This window comes from Natrix helvetica (assembly GCF_964273705.1).
Source record: "Natrix helvetica genome assembly, chromosome: 5".
Taxonomy (NCBI): Eukaryota; Metazoa; Chordata; class Lepidosauria; order Squamata; family Natricidae; genus Natrix; species Natrix helvetica.
The window spans coordinates 153,397,334-153,415,167 of record NC_138551.1 but is presented as its reverse complement, the minus strand read 5'-3'; the positions used below and the strand labels follow the sequence as shown (position 1 = coordinate 153,415,167).

Below are 17,834 nucleotides of genomic sequence, written 5' to 3'. Positions count from 1 at the left end.
ACCTGGTTAAGCCCCATCCTGGTTCTCCCCAGGAAAGCTTAGCCTTGGCCAAGCTTCTTTAGGGAGCCCCCCCCCATGAAACCCATGAGGGAGCCCCCCTGTTTTCACCCTTATGCCCCTAGGTAGTCCTCCCCCCCCATAACCTCACATGCTTAGAGTCCTGTTTCTTTAAGCCATTTTGCGGGGGGGGTCTTTTATGAGCAACCCAATCCCACCCACCCCCTCCAACTCAGCACCCCCAATTTTGGTGCCCTGGGAGGGGAGAATAAAGCACTCTGAACATGCTCAGAGGCACCCTTGCCTCCCTCTCTCAGCTCTGGGGGCGGGGCTGCCTGGGAGGAAGTGGGGGGAGGGGAGGCCGGAAAGGGGGTTCTAGGGCCACTTGGAACAATGGGGGGGCGGGACAAAGGGCCCCCCAACTCCCGCCGGCCAATCAGCGCGCTCTCCCAAAGGGGAGGGAGCCGAGTACGGCGGCCTCGAGCCTCCCGGGGGCGGAGCCGTCGGGAGCCAATCAGCGGTCGCCACTCCTTCCTGCCCCCCCCAATGGGGAGAGGGGGGAAAAGGGCTCCCCGATTTTCCTCCCGCCCCTCGCCTAACCTGCCGCTCCCGCGCTCCCCTAGTCTTTCGGCCGGCGGCCGCCATCTTGCTCGGGACGTACCAACTGCATCGCGGGGGAGGCGATGCCAAAACCTACTCCTCAATTAAATCTTCTCTGGCAAAACAGGCTCTTTGAGGCTCCCTATACTCTTCTCTAAATTTTAACGTCTTCCCTCTCCTCCCTTTGCCGTTTTTATTCCTTTCCTCCCTCACGATACAGCTTTTATCTTCCTTTCCCTCCCCCGAATTCTGGTAAATGGTTCGACCCAGCAGGCGGGCCGCCCGCTCGCTGTTGTAGCAAAGCGGTTGCCAAGGCGACGAAGAAAGGGGCGTGGTCCTATGCGGAACAAAAGCCCCGCGCGCGGGAAAGGAGGTGAAGGAGACACGTGGATGCGTTGGGCTGGCTTTGTGGTCGTGTGGATACGGACGTTGGCTTTCGAGCGTTTCATGATGAATGTATGCTGCCGCCTCTTTCGGGAAACCCGAGATGATAGCCGTGGCTCACTTTTTACTACAGCACAACAACCCTGCAAGGTAGGGCCTTAGCGAGCTTGCAAACCTTGGTTTGTGGTTTGTAAATGTTGGGTTAGCCCAGCCAATGCTGGTCCTTTATGCTGTGCGTCTTAGTTTAGCAGAACTCCAGACCTGTCTTTTGCAACTTAGCAAATTTTTATGTCAACTCCCAGAAATCCACCCATCATAAAAAGTGAGATTGAAAAAAAAAACACCAGGTAGTCCTTGATTTATGACCACAATTGAGCCCAAAATTGATGTCGCTAAGTGAGACATTTGTTAAGTGGGTTTCACCCCATTTTACGACTGTTCTTGACATATATGTTAAGTGAATCCCTGCAGTTGTTAAATTAGCCACATGGTCGTTAAGTGATTCTGGCTTCCCCTTGACTTGGCTCCTCCGAAGTTCACAAAAGGCGATCATGTGACCCACGGACACTGGGACTGTCATAAATATGAAGCACTTGCCAAGGCGTCTGGATTTTGATCATGTGACCATGGAGATGTTACAATGGTCATAAGTGTGAAGAGTGGCCATAAGTCACTCTCTTCGGTGCTGTTGCATCTTCAGTCACTAAACAAATCGTTGTATGTTGGGAATTACCTGCATGGAAATTGCACCACCAGGAATGGCAGCCTCTAATTTAATCGTTATTGGATTTGCTAACAAAGGCTACTAACCTTGATACCTTTTTATCATGGATCAAACCTGGCTTGTTTTCAAAGCTGGTAAAGGAAAGCCACTGTCCCCTCTGTGTCTGTCATTGGCCTTAGCCCCTCCCCAATTCAGAAGTTGAACAATCCCTCTTTAAAGCTCTTCCTAGGACTTAAACCATGGCTTACTGAATAAACTGTAATAAACTGCGTTCATAACAGCATCTATTAATCCAAACAAACCATGTTTACTGGGGCTTAGTTACTAATATAGGGTTATTCTCAGCCAAGTCCAGAAGCTTCCATTTGAATTTTTAGCAAAATTATGGCTGTGCAACACTGGTGTATTTTGCACGGTGGAAGATTCACACTCAGTAATTTGATACAAATGATTCGCTCACTGTTCGGTGAGGTGCAAATCAAGCAAGCATCCAAGCCATGATTTGTAGCAGCAGGGCAGGGATACAGGTTAAGCCTGAAGTAGGCCTACATCTCAACCAGGGTTGACAAAAAAAAACCCTCCAGGGGCCGGGATCATACTTTGTCCCCATTCCCACAACCCATGAATGGGGTCAAACTCTGCATCATTTTAGCAACACCCCCCAAATTCCACAGGATGGCATCCTGGCTTTTGCCCGACACCTAAGAGTTGAGGCACCAATTTGTGGTTGCTTGAGTTATTGGCCAGTTTTACAAACTTGGGTAGATCCAGGCTTGTGAACAAAAGCTGCCAAGGATCATGGCTTGCTGGCCTGTACCTCACAATTGGCATTTAGATGTTAGTTTGTGGGAAATTGAGTCCTCCTTCAGTTCTGTAAATTGGAGACAAAGTTTGGGTTCGCCAACAAGCCACGAAAAGACTACGTCTTGCCAGGGCTACAGGACTCCAACATGGCTTATACCTGATAATTAGAGTCTAAGCCATGGTTTATAAGAGGATCGAGTCCTTGGCTGGTTTTGCAAACTAGGGCCAAAGCCAGCTTACAAACAAGCCCTAAAATCATAGTTTACAGCACCCCAAATGCCCAGGATGCCATCCTGGCGTGAACTGGCCACCTAAAACCATAGATTGGGGTGGATGGAGCCATTGGTCAGCTCTCAAACTAGGATCAAACCTAGCTTGCAAACCGAAGCCGTGGCTTACGGAACCCCAGGTGGTTTACAGAACCCCATCCTGGCTTGTGGCCGGTCTGAACCATGGCTTGTGGACCGCTTGGACCGCTTGGCCAAGGGCAAGAAGCCAGGAAACGGGGCGCCCCTGCAAGGATGCTACGCACCTGGGTACCGTCCCCCGGGCCAGGGATGCAGGCGACGCCGCCGATTGGCCGCGCCGCACGCCGGTCACTAGGAGGTGTTCCCGGGACCGGCCAATGGCGGACGAGGGCTATTTGCATGTGGGCGATTGACGGCGCCTCCGGGCCAATGCGAGGCGCCGCCGGGCGGGCTCTCCTGGCACGAGGGCGAAGATGGTGTGAGCCCGGGCAGCCGTTCCGCTCCTGCCGCCGCCGCCGCCGCAGGTAAGGGCTGGGGGGTCTGGGGGGAGGGGTCTGTGCATGGGAGGGGTCCTTCCTTGGGGGGGCTGCACCTCCCTCTGGGGGGCTGCAATGGGCCTCCAGAAAATAGGGGGGGTGTAAAAGTGGGGAGGGGGCTGTAAAGAGGGGCATTGCAGCAAGATGCAACCCTGGGGAGGCAGAAGGGGGCTGCAAATCACCCTCCCTCCCCCCTCATTGCAAAGGCTGCAAAGCTCCAGAAGTTGGGGTCCTCCCTTCCCCCCCCCCCCCGCTGCATTGCATGCCTCCACTGCAGCAGCTTGGTGCAAGATGCATCTATGCATGCATGCATTCAGGAAGCAGCCGGCCCTCCCTTCTTTCTCCCCCGCCCCCCCTTTGCAGCTTGCAAAAGAAGGAACTGGGAGGCCAGGGAAAGGGGGCGCACTTCAGAAGGTGGGGGGGGAAACCCCACCCATTAGGGAGGGTGTAGGGGGGGAGGTCTCGGCCGGCCCACCATTTGTGGGGAGGGGGTGCAAATTTCAAGAGGGGGAGGCCTTGTCCCCTTTACCTGCCTGCAGGCGGAAGAGGGTGGGCATGGAGACCCTCCCCATAAATGCACAGAAGGGATTTCAAACTGGGGAGATGGGGGGGGGGGCTGCAGATTTGACAGCTGCCCCTCAGTGACAGGAAACAGACCGGCCAATATTGGCCAATTTCCCAATGCTGAATTTTATTGCAAGCGGGGTTTAAGATTGTGGTGGTTGCAGGCTGCAAGGAGGGGGAGGGGGCTTGGTGGCAAGGCGGATATTGGTGCAAAATTGAGGGGGGGAGGAAGTTGAGTGTGTGCTGCCTTCTCTCATCGGTTGGTTGTGCGGTTATTGTGTGTGTGTTGGCAATATCCGTCAAAAAAGGAAATTAGGGCAAGATTTGCGCTGGTGAGAAACGGGGAGGGAGGGCTTCTTCCTGTGCGATGGCACACTTGGGGGGTGTGCACACGCGTGTGCAAGCGAGCCCAATGCCCCTTTTCTCTCCCCCCCTCCTCTCAATTTTTTTCTCCCCCAGTGGGGAAAATGCGATGTTTTGATAGCCGTAGACTTCTATCCTCCTAACTCCAGCTGGGGCAGCTGTATTTATTTGGGGGGGGGGAGGGCAGGTGTTGGGGGAGATAAATGCAGTGGTGGTTTGGTCCCTGTCCGTCCATCCGTCTTTCTGGGGCTGATCTCATCTCTGGATGCCATTGCAAAGTCATTCTTGGTTCAAGTCCAGCTAGGGTTTTATTTATTTTTTATTTATTTTTTGCTGCATCCAAATCTTGACCAAATTTTACCTGTCCCACCCACAATCGCCCCCCCCCCAATAACCCTTTGTGCCCCCCCCTCTCCTTGTGTAAAATTAGTGATTTTGGGTCCCTGCCCCAGAGAGCTTGCAATCTCCCCCAACCTTGGGGGAAAACCCTTCTAAAGTGGGTAAGCCGGTCGTAATTTATATCACAAGGGTTTTTTAAAAAAAGAATTGCAAATTGTAAAAAAAGGCGAATATCGTTGGCGGCTATTCCCAGCAGAGCGATAACCGCCGCAATGAATAAATTTCCCTGCAACCAATTAAAAGCCATTCCGCTTGATCAAAATGGAATCATTGAAACAATAAATAGACTATCGGAGTTGTTTTCCGAAGGAGAAATTCGGCAGGCGAGTTGTCTGTTTAGCACTTTCCTCAATACCGCTGGTCCTCGACTTACGACCGCAGTGGAGTTCCAAATCTCCCTTGCCGGGTGTTGTTAAGTGGGTTTTGCCCCCGTTTTGCGACCTTTTTCTCCTCATAAGTGTGAAAAACGATCCATATTTTCGGTGCTGTTGCAACTTGGGACGGCCACTAAATGAATCGCCGTAAGTCAAGGACCTCCTGCATTGCTTCGCCTGGCCATCTAAAGCGAGCAATGGTGACCTCCCACCTGTACAGGTGATGCTCAGTTACACCTGTCCCCAAAATAGGACTTAAATTTGAAATTCTGTCGGTTGGGCTTTCCCTGTGGCCCCCTTTCCCTTGTGTTTTATTCGTTTATTTATTAAATATCTCTACCGTCCATCTCGCCAATATGGCAACTCAGGGCTTAGGGCTATTCCTCGACTTACAAACCATTTAGCGGCGATTCAAAGTTACAACGGCACTTAAGTGACTTAGGAATGTTTTTCACACTTACAACCGTCGGCGGCCTCCCCGTGGTCACGAGATCCAACTTCAGACCCTTGGCAACCGACTCGTATTTAGGATGGTCGCCGCATTCCCAGGGTCACGCGATCCCCAACCATGCGACTCACTTAAGAACTGCCGTGATTCACTTAACAATGGTGGCAAGACAGGTCGTAAAACGGGGCCAAGCTCACTTAACGAGTGGTCTTGCTTTGCGGTGGAAACTTTGGGGTCGTAAGTTGAGGATTACCTGTCTCTTCATACTCGTAATAAGCACCTTGCCATCCCCGCGTAAATAAAGTCAAACACATAATTTCTTTTTTATAGATATAAGTACCGCTTTTAAACAAAAAAATCATTCTAGGCTCCGTTGGGTGTTTCTTAAAAGGCCCTCAGGTGGCCCCACCTGCCTTTTCCACCTCCTGCCCAAATCTGCATTTCTAGGGGTTTTTTCCAGTCTGATTTATTTCTTTCTCTCTCTCTCTCTCTCTGCAAAGTGTTAGAAACATATAAATAGTTTCGCTGATCAGGTCGAATTATTTTGCATTCCTGACTCGGCTGCAGCTGCGACCCAAAAGCTGAATTGCAAATAATGCAGCTGTGAATGCTGTTTTTTTCCTTTCCCCTGGGGTGGGTTTGGGGAGGAAAAACAAGAAACCCAACATTTAAGTGGTCCTCCACTTGCAACCGCAATGGAGGCCGCAGATTTCTGTCGCTAAGCAAGAAAGCTCTTCTTCGAACGTTGCTCCGTTTTTACAACCTTTCTTGGCACGGTTCCTAAGTGGATCGCTGCGGTTGTTAAGCGAGCAACACTTTTCTTTTTGCAAACTTCGGACGAGCAATGTCCCCGGGGGAATCCAGATTCGCTTAACGGCTGCGTTACTAATTGCCAGGGATTCACTTAACAAGTGTAGCAAGTAAGGTCGGAAAATGAGGCGAAAGTCACTAAACAGATGCCTCCCTTAGCAACGGAAATTTGGGCCAGCGGCCGTCGTATGTTGAGGACTACCTGCATAGGAAGCGTCTTGGCATCTCCGCCCTTAATTAACTGCAGGGATTTACTTGTAGCAAGAAAAGTTGTAAAATGGGGCACAGCTCGCTTAACAAATGCCTTGCTTAACAAATGTCTCACTTAGCGACAGAAATTTGGGTCTCTGTTACGGTTGTAAGTCGAGACACTCTTAGCATCTCTGTCCTTGCAAACCAGAAGATGCCCGGTCGTTGTTGATGAGCCGTTCTCCCTGGACATCTGACCGGACCTCTGGAGGGGTCAGCGGGGTGTGGCCAGGGTTTCCGAGGGCCTGAGGAGGGTCAGGTTGCGAAACATGCTCCGAGGTTGACCGAGTTTTTCCGTGACGTCCATCATCACTCGATCTGCTTGACCTCCGAGACCCCGTGTTCCGCTGGGCCAAGTTTCTCCAGCCGAGGCTTTTAGCCTGATGAAATGGACGCTGCGGGTTTCGAACAGCCTCCTCGGGTGTAAGGCGGCGCCTGGGAAACGTAGCACTCAAGAGGCAGAAGGGAAAACTTGGCGCTCCCCATTGAAGAGTCTATAACCGAATATTTGGCAGGAGTCGCCTCTCCCTGGCAGGAGGGGACGGGTTGCGAGGAATAAGAGAACCACAGGGTGGGAAGGGGCCTTGGAGGTCTTCTAGTCCAGCCCCACTGCTCCAGCAGGAGACGTCCATACGTAGACCTCTGCTTCCGACCTCCAGCTTAGCGGATGTTTGAAGTTAGTTGGACCCTGAGAAAAATTAATTACGACCTGTTTTTGAAGTTCTGATGTCCACCTCGCTACCCTGCTATAGTGAGGGATTTTGGGTGCTCACCGATATGGACATTTTGCTCATACTTACGACCATCAAACGCATCTCCACACGGTCCATGACCAAAATTCAGGCACTTGGCAACTGTATTTATGATGGTTGTAGCGTCCTGGGGCGATCCCCTTTGGAAGGAAGGAAGGAAGGAAGGAAAGAAGGAAGGAAGGAAGAGGTGTTGTGTTATGGAAAGAAAGAAAAAGGGGGGAAGGAAGGAAGGAGAGAGAAAGGGAGGAAAGGAGAGAAAAGAGGAAGGAAGGACAGAAATGAACAAAAGTTAGAAAGAAAAGGAAGGACAGAAATGAATGAAAGAAAAAAAAGGAAGGGAAAAGGAAGGAAAGGAAAAGAAAAGATTTGTGCAAATATACTTCTGGGCATTAAATGTACTTTTAAAATATTTCTCTTTCCAATCAAACACTTGGCTTGGCCTAAGCAGAATTCCTCTTTTTCAAATTCTTTTTTTTCCCCCTTTTCGCTTTAACTTTCTTCCCTTTTCTCCTCTTCCGTAGAAAGTCATTTTTTACATAAATAAATAAATAAGAGCACAGCTGTCGGTTGACGCTTGCAACATCTGCCTTGCGAAAGGGAAGCTCTGCCCAACTTTCGGGTGGCAAAAAGAGAATGTGGAGAAAGCGCTCGGTTGGGGGTCCCCGGCGGGTGTCGCGGGTGTGTTTGCAAGGGGGGTGCTTGGGGGGGGGGGTTGGCTGGCCTTGCAAGGCCCGAGTCCGCAGGGGTGGCCAAATTTGGGGGGCTGGGCGGGTTGACCTTAGAAGGCAGCCTCCGTTCCCTCATTTAGTCAGGTTTTTATTGTCGATTGTTAGTTATTTAAAACATTGGGGGGGGGAGGAATCTGCCCCACGCAAAGTTTTCTTTCTTGTTCTAAGGTTGTCCTGGGGGAGGGAGGGAAGAAGGAAAAATGAAGGGAGGGAATGTGAGAGAGGGGAGGGAGGAACGAAGGGCAGGGAAGGAAAAGGAAAAATGAAAGGAGGTAAGGAAGGCAATGGGAGAGAAGGGAGGAAGGGGATGAAGGAAGAAGGGAGGAAGGAAAGAAGGAAAAATGAAAGGGAGGAAGGGAAGAAGAAAGGAAGGAAAAGGAAAAATGAAAAGGAAGGAAGGCAATGGGAGAGAAGGGAGGAAGGGGATGAAGGAAGAAGGGAGGAAGGAAAGAAGGGAGGGAAGAAGAAAGGAAGGAAAAGGAAAAATGAAAGGAGGTATGGGAGAGAAGGGAGGAAGGGGATGAAGGAAGAAGGGAGGAAGGAAAGAAGGAAAAATGAAAGGGAGGAAGGAAAGAAGGGAGGGAAGAAGAAAGGAAGGAAAAGGAAAAATGAAAGGGAAGGAAGGCAATGGGAGAGAAGGGAGGAAGGGGATGAAGGAAGAAGAGAGGAAGGAAAGAAGGGAGGGAAGAAGAAAGGAAGGAAAAGGAAAAATGAAAGGAGGTATGGGAGAGAAGGGAGGAAGGGGATGAAGGAAGAAGGGAGGAAGGAAAGAAGGAAAAATGAAAGGGGAGTAAGGGGAGGGAAGAAGAAAGGAAAGGAAAAATGAAAGGAGGGAAGGAATGCAATGGGAGAGAAGGGAGGAAGGAAAAATGAAAGGAAGGAAGGGAATGGGAGGGAAGAAGAAAGGAAGGAAAAGGAAAAATGAAAGGGAAGGAAGGCAATGGGAGAGAAGGGAGGAAGGGGATGAAGGAAGAAGGGAGGAAGGAAAGAAGGAAAAATGAAAGGGGAGTAAGGGGAGGGAAGAAGAAAGGAAAGGAAAAATGAAAGGAGGGAAGGAATGCAATGGGAGAGAAGGGAGGAAGGAAAAATGAAAGGAAGGAAGGGAATAGGAGGGAAGAAGAAAGGAAGGAAAAGGAAAAGGGAAGGAAGAGGAAGAAGGGATGAAGGAAAGAAGGAAAAATGAAAGGAGGGAGGGAAGAAGAAAGGAAATGAAAGGAAGAAAGGAACAGAAGGAAGGAAAAAAGGAAGGAGAGTGGGAGGAAACAAAGAGGGAGCCCCCCCTCTCTTCCCACATCAAACGCTGTGTCTTTAACCAGGGAAGGAGTCAGAGCTCCTGGGGGGGGGGGGGTCAGATGGCAGCTGCCAGAATCCTCCACTTTCCCCTCTGTGGTTTTCTTTTCTCTTTCTCTTCCCTGCCAAGGCTGGGAGCCAAGGATCTTCTCCCCCTCTTCAGGTCACCTTCAAGCCTCCCCCCACCTTTTTTTTTGGGAGGGGGGTGCAGGATAATCTCCTAGCCCAGGTCCTGCCCCCACCCCCACCCCCCCGTCACCAGACAGACTTTTTTCCTGGCTCCGGTTTCCCTCCCTGGCCGGCTCAGATCTCCTTTGAGAGCCACTCGGGAGTTTCTGCCTCTTCTGCAAAGGGGGCAGGAGAGGAGAATTCAGGGACTTACGACCACAGTTGAGGCCAACGCTTCCGTTGCTAAGCAAGACAGTTAAGTCAGGCTTGCCCCATGGTACCTTTCTTGTTACAGTTGTGAGTCTGTGTCTGTTTGTCTCTCTCTTTCCCCCTCCCTCTATATCTATCTATATCTTATCTAAAGAATCTATCTTCTCTCTCTCTCCCCCTCCCTCTCTCTCCCTCCCTCTATATCTAATCTATCTATCTATCTATCTATCTATCTATCTATCTATCGAATCTAGTATAGATCTATTTCAAGCTATTTAGCTCTCATCAGCTAGTTATATGCTGCCTCCTATATTTGGGCATACCAGGTGCTTTGTCATAACTATATATATATATGTATATGTATGTGTAATCTTATCTACAGAATCTATATCTATCTATCTATATCTTATCTAAAGAATCTACTCTCTCTCTCCCCCTCCCTCTCTCTCTCTCCCCCTCTATATCTAATCTATCTATCTATCTATCTATCTATCTATCTATCTATCTATCTATATCTTATCTAAAGAATCTACTCTCTCTCTCTCTCTCCCCCTCCCTCTCTCCCTCTATCTCCCTCCCTCTATATCTAATCTATCTATCTATCGAATCTAGTATAGATCTATTTCAAGCTATTTAGCTCTCATCAACTAGTTATATGCTCCCTCACATATTTGGGCATACCAAGTGCTTTTTCATAACTATATATATGTATATGTATGTGTAATCTTATCTACAGAATCTACATCTATCTACAGAATGTATCTATCTTCTCTATCTACCTACCTATCTCTATCTATCTATCATTTACCTATACATATTTCTCCATTCTCTCCATCCATCTAATTTATCCTTCCATGCATTTATCCATTCCAGTGTACCTATCTTGTCAATCCATCCATCTTTTTATCCATTCTATTCATCTCTCCATCTATCTGTCTTATTTATCCATCCCTCTCTCCATCCAATCATCCATTCTATCTCCCCCGTCTTTCTATGTTATTCATCCTATCCTTGTTATCCATTCTGTCTTATTTATCTATCTGTCCGTTAACAATTTTGGGACAGAATCTATTTTTTTAATAGCAGATTTGCAATTTTAACTGGAGTGGAGGCTAAGAGGTCTGCAGCGCCCTCTTGTGGACAGCAGCGGTCATGATGGTTTGGAGGCAGTTCTGGATTGCAAATCATGGTTTAGTGACCCATCCTTCACCATTTTTTAGATGCATGTTTATCTTCCTTTCCTTCTTTTTTCTTCCTTTTTTCTTCCTTTCCTTTTCTTCCTTTTTCTGCTTTTGCTGCCAGCTATGCTGAGTAAGCAGATTATTCAGGAACAAAGAAGATTTATCCAGAACAGAATCTATTCTAGAGCTTTTGTTGAATTTTTTTTCCAGTTGTAGATATTTTTTTTTCAGGAGTCCAGGATTTGTAAAAGCTGAACAAAAAGTGTACAGAACAGGAAGAAAACCAAAAGTGTATAAAATGAAAGCCCAGGGCAAAATGGAAAGCAAAATGCTTAAAAGGTCTTTAAAAGAACAAAATAAAAATAAAAAGATTAAACTCATGGTTTAACTTTCTTTCTTTCTTTCCTTCCTTCGTTTCTTTTCTTTCTTTCCTTTTTTCTTTTTCTTTCTTTCCTTTTCTTTCCTTTTTTTCTTTTTCTGCCTTTTTCTTTCCTTCCTTCCTTCTTTTCTTCTTTTCTTTCCTTTTTTCTTTTCCTTCCTTCCTTCTTTTTCTTTCTTTCCTTCCTTCCTTCTTTCTTTTTCTTTCTTTCCTTCTTTCCTTTCCTTTTTCTTTTTCTTCCTTTTTCTTTCCTTCCTTCCTTCTTTCTTTCTTTTTCTTTCTTTTCTTTCTGCAGTGGGTGTTAACAAAGATTCACCTGGATCCTGGAGGAGCTTGCCTCCATGTACCCCGAATCCACCACGGACTCCCCGGCCAGATTCTCAAACCGACACACTGGATCCCCAGGTATGATTTACAGGTGAGTGAGTGTCGGTTGTAACTCCTGTTCTGTGCGGGCGTGTTATCCCGCATTTGTCCCCTCCTGGACCTTTCAGCGAGCACAAGGGAGCAGCTGAGCGACCCCCTCGGTGCAAAATCAGAAACATGGGTAGTCCTTGACTTACAACCACCATCGGGACAAAAATTCCCACTGCTAAGACAGACAGTTGGTAAGCGAGTCGCACTCTGAGTCGGTCGTCAAGTTATTTTTTTTATTTTGTAAGAGCCCAAAATGTCTGTTGGTAAGTGAGACAGTTGTTAAGAAGAGTTGTGTCCCATGTTATGACCTATCTTGCCACTATTAGTGAACAAGTGCCGTTGTTAAAGTAGTAACGCGGTTGTTAAATGAATCCAGCTTCCCAGATCATCAGGATGTCACTGCCAGAAATATGCAATCCCCACCTGCTCCACTTGGGGGTGCTGTTGGCCCAGCTCTCTTGATCCAAGACCATGCGAATGACCATAGAGTCATGGGTGGGAAGCCCAGAGAGTCTAGGGAAGATGATACGTTGACCTAACCCTCTTGATCCCAGACAATGCCACCAACCATAGAGTCTTGGATTGAGAGGCCAGAGTGTCTGGGAAGATGATATGTTGACTCAACCCTCTTGATCAAAGACAATGGGACCAACCATAGAGTCTTGGATTGGGAGGCCAGAGTGTCTGGAGAGACAGTATGCCGTTCGTCCGACATACCATTCCTTGCTTTTTTTTTTTCCTTTTCAAAATCTGTGGTTTGTGGAATCTTTCTTCTTTCTTTCTTTCTTTCTTTTTCCCCTTTTGCTTTCCAAAGTGCTCGTTATGGAAGTCCGAAAAGACAGCTCCAGTTTTACAGGTAATTTTGTCCTTCTTTTGTTTTCTAATTCGTTGGTCTCCGAGCTTCCAAACGGCGATTCTGCAATAATAATAATAATAATAATAATAATAATAATAATAATAATAATAATAATAATAATAATAATAATAATAATAATAATAATAATCAGGGTTTTCCCCCCAAGAAGCTGGCTCTGTGCCACCCCTAATTATGCATTTCTGCGTTTAACCTTAACTGGCCTGCATGTCCCCTCTTTGGAAAATGAGATTTTCTAACTGTTAAACTCTTATTGATGGCTTGTAGAGCTTTGGCCAGGAACAGGAAATCCACATTATTCAGGTTTGAAGGCCTGTTTGGCCTGAAAAGGGGGAGGGGGTTGATTTTTCAAATCCAGGTTGCCGTCCTCATCATAAAAGTCCTTTTTACAGGTGGTCCTTGACTTACGACCAAAACTGGGACCAAGATGTTCTGTCACTAAATGAGGCAGTTGTTGCACTCACACCCCATTTTACAACCATGTTTGCTGAGGTCATTAAGCAAATCGGGCTTAATCCCCCTTGTCGGAAGCTGACTGGGAAGATTGAAAATCCCCCAACAGCCCGACGGTCATAAATGCAGGGTAGTCCTCGATTTACGACTACAATTGAGGCCAACATTTCCGTTGCTAAGCAGGACATTGAGTCGTCATCGTCGTCCCAATTTTACCGTGGTTGTTAAATGAATCACTGCAGTCGTTAAATTAGTACACGGTCGTTAAGTGAATCTTCCTCCCCGCTTGACTTTGCCAGTCAGAGGGTCGCAAAAGGGGGCATCACGTGACCCCGGGGAAGCTTCAACCGTCGTAAGTACATGCCTGTTGCCAAGCTTCAGAATTTTGGTCGCGTGACCGGAGGGGAACGCTGCAACGATAGTCGTAAGTGTGAAAAACGGCCCGAAGCCACTTTTTTCAGTCCTCTTGTACCTTCGAACCGTCACTAAATGAACCAGTTGTAAGTCCAGGGCTATCTACGAAGCCACAAAAAATGGATCTCGTCTCTCCCGCGGCTCATCAGCGAATTCCCACCGCCGAGTTGCCACATTCGGCAAACTGCGGCAAAAGTTTTTGGGAAGTGCCAGGAGATACCCCAAGCAGAGGTTCTGCCAACTTGCAAAACTTCTGGGCACCTTCCCTGGTGTCCATCGGCTCTGATGGGTTGGCAGAAGCCGAGATAATTAGCTGTTCTCCCTAGAGCGAAGCTGGGAAATGGTCCAGCATGTGTGAATCCAGAGGGGGAGGGGGGGGAATGCATTAAGAGAAGAGGGGATGAAAAGCTGAATTATCTCTCCTATTTTCAGCCTTCTTGGTGGCCAGAGGGCCGAGCAGCTTGGTCATCTCTCTGTTGGCAGGGAGGTAAAATGGGTAGAGGTGAAGAACTGAACTGGATACATCTCAGCTTACCAGGACGGCCGTCGGGGGGTGGAGATAGTGGTCTTCGGAATGTGTCTCCTTACGGAGATCCCCGTGATTGCTTCATGCCTGGAGGTTTTGGATAGCTGGCGTCTTCTGTGGTCTTGCTTGGCAGTCTTGGCTTGTTGGAGGGAGGGACGTGCAGGAGGTAAATGGTGAGGTTGGATCTTGGCTTGTTGGAGGAAGGGACAAGGAGATAAATTGTGAGTTGAATGTTGGCTTGTTGGAGAGAGAGACACATCTCACCATCCGTTTCCACCCTTAACGGGATTAATTGGTGAATGCTGGGCTCCTTTCCGCGGAGCTTCCGAGACCATGGAAATGCAACTCAAAACCCTTGTTCCCGTCTTATGAAAGCAGCTGCATCCACAGCTCATGAAAGCAGCCTCTGCCCAGGATTTTCCAGCTTCGCCTCCAAATTACAACCCGAACCGATGAATTTGAGCCAAAGTGGTGGAGAACCCAACATATCCGTGGAATTCCCCCATCCTTTGCCAACCGTGGGAATCTCGGGGATGCGTCTCTCCCGCCATCCGTTTGCATCGTGAACGGGATTCATTTGACGTTTCGAACCGCCGGGTGCCTGTCCGTCCCGGACTTTCCTCGCTCGTCTCATCCATCATCCTCTCTCGTTGTCTCCACCGTGGCCAGTGGAGTGTAGAGCCACCTCCGCCCGGCCTCCCAACGACGCCGAGTCCCCGCTAATAAAAAGCGAGCGATCCATCGATCGATTCCGCGCCTCCCATCAATCAGATCCTCCTGCCAGAAGCTTTTTAGAGAGAGAGAGAGAGAGAGAGAGAGACGCGCTGTTGAATAATTTAGCTCGGATCATCATAACCGACTTAATGGATTTCCTGCTAAATTCTCTCTGAGGCTCTCGGGGGCGGGGTGGGCGGGTGGTGGATTCGAGATTGCTTCTGACAACTTGGAGTGAATTTTTCCTCCTCTCCTCCCCCCCCTGCAAGGCCACGCCTGTGCGCCGTTTTTCCACCCGTCTGTGAGAAAAAATACATATATATATCTAATAACCGAGGTTATCTTTTAATGAGCAGGCTCGCCAGACAGCAGGTGAGTGCAGACACCCGGATAAGAAGCGAGAAGGGATGGCTGGTTTAGATTTAGGGGAGTCACCGAGCCCCCCAACACTTTTCCCTTGTAGGTATTTCAACGGCTAGGCTTGGAGAGTAGCTTAAAAAAAGCTTCCTTGTCTTTTTTTCTTGATTTTTGGGAGAAGTTTGGGCTGCTTCGTTAGGACGGAGGAAAGGGAAACACCTGGGAGTTTTTAATACGGTGTCTTCATCCCGTACGGGAATTGGATTTTAGCAGCCACAGTTGCCAATCTTAACTGTGGTTTATGGGCACAGAACGGGGCTGTAAATTAACCAGGTTTATTTAGATATTTTTCTTTTCTATTCCTTTCCACCCTCAAAGAAACGGGGGATCCCGAATTTGGTGGGGAAGCTGTAGGATTGGGAAGTTTTCCGCATCAAACACACATCACCGATGTGATTTGCTTTGTCCATCAGAATTGAGTTTCTTTCTGCTTAATTTTTTGGGGGAGGGGGAGAAGGATGGACAGGGGTGTTTCCTGGAAACACTCCCCCCCCCCGCTTCCTCCTCTCCTGAAATAGGATCGCTGCTTAATTGCACCCAGCAGGATTTTAGAGGTTGCGGCGGGAGAACTGCAAAATTGTGTCTCTTTATATTTTTATTTATTTCTCCTTTTTTGAATAAAACTCAGCCCAAGATTCGTTGATCTTCACATTTCAGTTGCTGCTTCTCTTTTATGATTTGGCTTGAATGAAAAGGCCCACGCCTTGCAAACCTCTGGAAGTTGTAGGTTGAGCAATTTTAGGATCAAACATCTGGGGGAAATGGATTTTAAAACCTCAGTTTTTGGCTTAAACCTTGACTGGACAAGGGGCACTTCTTTCTTTCTCTTCCTTCGTCTTCCTCCTCCTTGTTCTCCTCATTATTATTATTTAATCTTGGATTCAGTAAACTGGTAAAAACTTTTTAACAGTTCAGCTCCTAACCAAGGACCTGCTAAGGTAATTAACATTATTATAACATTATTATTATTCAGCCTAATCTGTTTTCTTAAAGGAAAGGCCTCATACAGGCTCAGGAATAAGAACTGGATATTATACAAGCACACTTAGCGGAAAATTCCTCTCCAAATTTTCAAATTTCAGTCTTTCGTCTCTTGCAAAGACCCTTCGGTTTTCCTTAATTTTTCAGAACCGGGCAGGGTAAGAATTTTAGCTGCCACAGCCGCTGTGATATTCTGCAAAACAAGATTGTAAACTAGATTCACACAACCAAGGTTTAATTTTAATCCACAGTCTCTCTGCCCAACCCATTTGCAAGATGCCTGCAAGGTTTTTGTTTTTACAAAAGGCAAATGAACCCTCTTCGTGTTCATAAATGGAACTGAAAATTAATCCTTAGTTGGCTGAACTCTTAATATTAGGAATTAAATCAATTGGAATGCGTTCCGTTAATTTATAGGATTGAAGCATGTTTGCGATCCGCCACGGGGAAAGGCAGCATCTAATCTCATGGGGTCGCCCCTTGGCAGCTGTAATCAGTCCAGGGAATGAACAGAAATGTATGGACTTTGTAGTCCACAGACCTTCAACGCCATGCTCTCTGCAGCTTCAGTTCCCTTGAGGTAGTTTTCATTGGAAAACAAACACACACAAACCTCTTCGGCTATTTTGCTCCTAACCTATCTGTCTTCTGCCACTGAAAATTTGATTTTTGAATGAAGGAGGTTGCTTTATTTTTATAGCAGGCATAATGTTTGAGCACACCTGCGTAATATTTACCCTTCCCAAAAAGATATTTTAGCCTCGCTTGTTCGGTGGAGGAAATATTTTGCCCCCAAAATGTAGAGAGACATGGCATCTGTTATCAATCGATCCCACCCCAGTTGCAGGCTGCATTAAAAACAGGAAGGGATTTGTGTTAAAAAATAACATTCACCCAGGTTTATCTGGTCAAATTTAATGAGTTAAGTGAGTAGTTAAGTAAATAATTAAGGTATAGGGTGAAAATGCAATTCGTAAAGAGAGATCGTCCTTAGCTGCCTGAAAGTTTTAAGAAACTGAAAAAAGCAACATTCCAGGTTTTGAATTCCCAAATCTATGACATTTGGACAGACAGAAACTGGATCCTCCTTTTAAAGCTATTTGGAGGGATCTCTAAAAGCCTTTAATTGTATAAATGGCCCAGCTATTAATATGAGGAACACTTATTTTCTCTTGAGAACTAATGTATTTGAAAATGCAATTTGCAATTCAATATAGAACTCCGTGAATTTCTTTTTTTTTACCTCTTACCAAATTGATCACAGGTCTCCATCTTACGTGTGCACGGAGTCCTCGGTTTATGACCACAGTGGACCCCCAAATTTCTGTCGTTTAACTGAGACAGTTAACTGAGTCTCCCCCCACCCCCCCGTTTTACGACCTTTCTTGCCACTGTTCTTAAGTGAATCGCTGCAATTGTTAAATGAGTAACATGGCTGTGAAGTGGATCTGGATCCCGCCTCCCCTCCCTCCCCCCCGGGCTGGAAGGTCGCAAAGGGGGATCGTGTGATCCAGGACACTGCGACCGTCATAAATATGAGTCAGTTGCCCCGTGTCTGAATTTTTATCATGTGATCACAAAAATGCTACAATGGTCGTAAGTATGAGAAACGGATCATAAGTCGCTTTTTTAGTGCCGTCGTAACTTCGAATGGACACTAAGTGAAATGTTGTAAGTAGGGGACACACTGTCACACCACGTTGTGTTATTTGCGTACATTTTTCCTTCTGCTATCCATGTATTTCAGGCCATACTCTGAATCAATCAAGGGATCAGGGGTTGCCCCAAAGAAGAGGGAGTCAAGCTATTCTCCAAGGCACCTGAGGGCAG

At 47.4% G+C, this 17,834-nt stretch overlaps 2 protein-coding genes across 11 annotated transcripts in view; one reads left to right on the top strand and one right to left on the bottom strand.

Annotated features, from left to right (window-relative positions):
• NPHP4 (nephrocystin 4) overlaps positions 1-782 on the bottom strand; it is a 44,129-nt gene extending 43,347 nt beyond the window's left edge. For 2 of the 7 annotated variants that reach the window (XM_081954894.1, XM_081954897.1), the window contains exon 1: positions 659-782. The gene's annotated coding sequence lies outside the window, so the exon portion shown is untranslated. Of the gene's footprint in view, positions 1-148; positions 251-597 lie in introns of those variants that run through there. The other 5 variants (XM_081954891.1, XM_081954896.1, XM_081954893.1 and 2 more) reach the window with 4 other exon arrangements.
• Positions 783-981: 199 nt separating this feature from the next.
• Positions 982-17,834, top strand: part of KCNAB2 (potassium voltage-gated channel subfamily A regulatory beta subunit 2) — a 38,468-nt gene continuing 21,615 nt past the window's right edge. Inside the window, exons 1-3 of one of the 4 annotated variants that reach the window (XM_081955023.1) lie at positions 982-1,131; positions 11,504-11,626; positions 12,440-12,481. In XM_081955023.1, the coding sequence (XP_081811149.1) occupies positions 11,550-11,626; positions 12,440-12,481 (119 nt within the window). In that variant the 5' untranslated portion in view covers positions 982-1,131; positions 11,504-11,549. Of the gene's footprint in view, positions 1,132-3,211; positions 3,282-11,503; positions 11,627-12,439; positions 12,482-17,834 lie in introns of those variants that run through there. The other 3 variants (XM_081955024.1, XM_081955025.1, XM_081955026.1) reach the window with 3 other exon arrangements.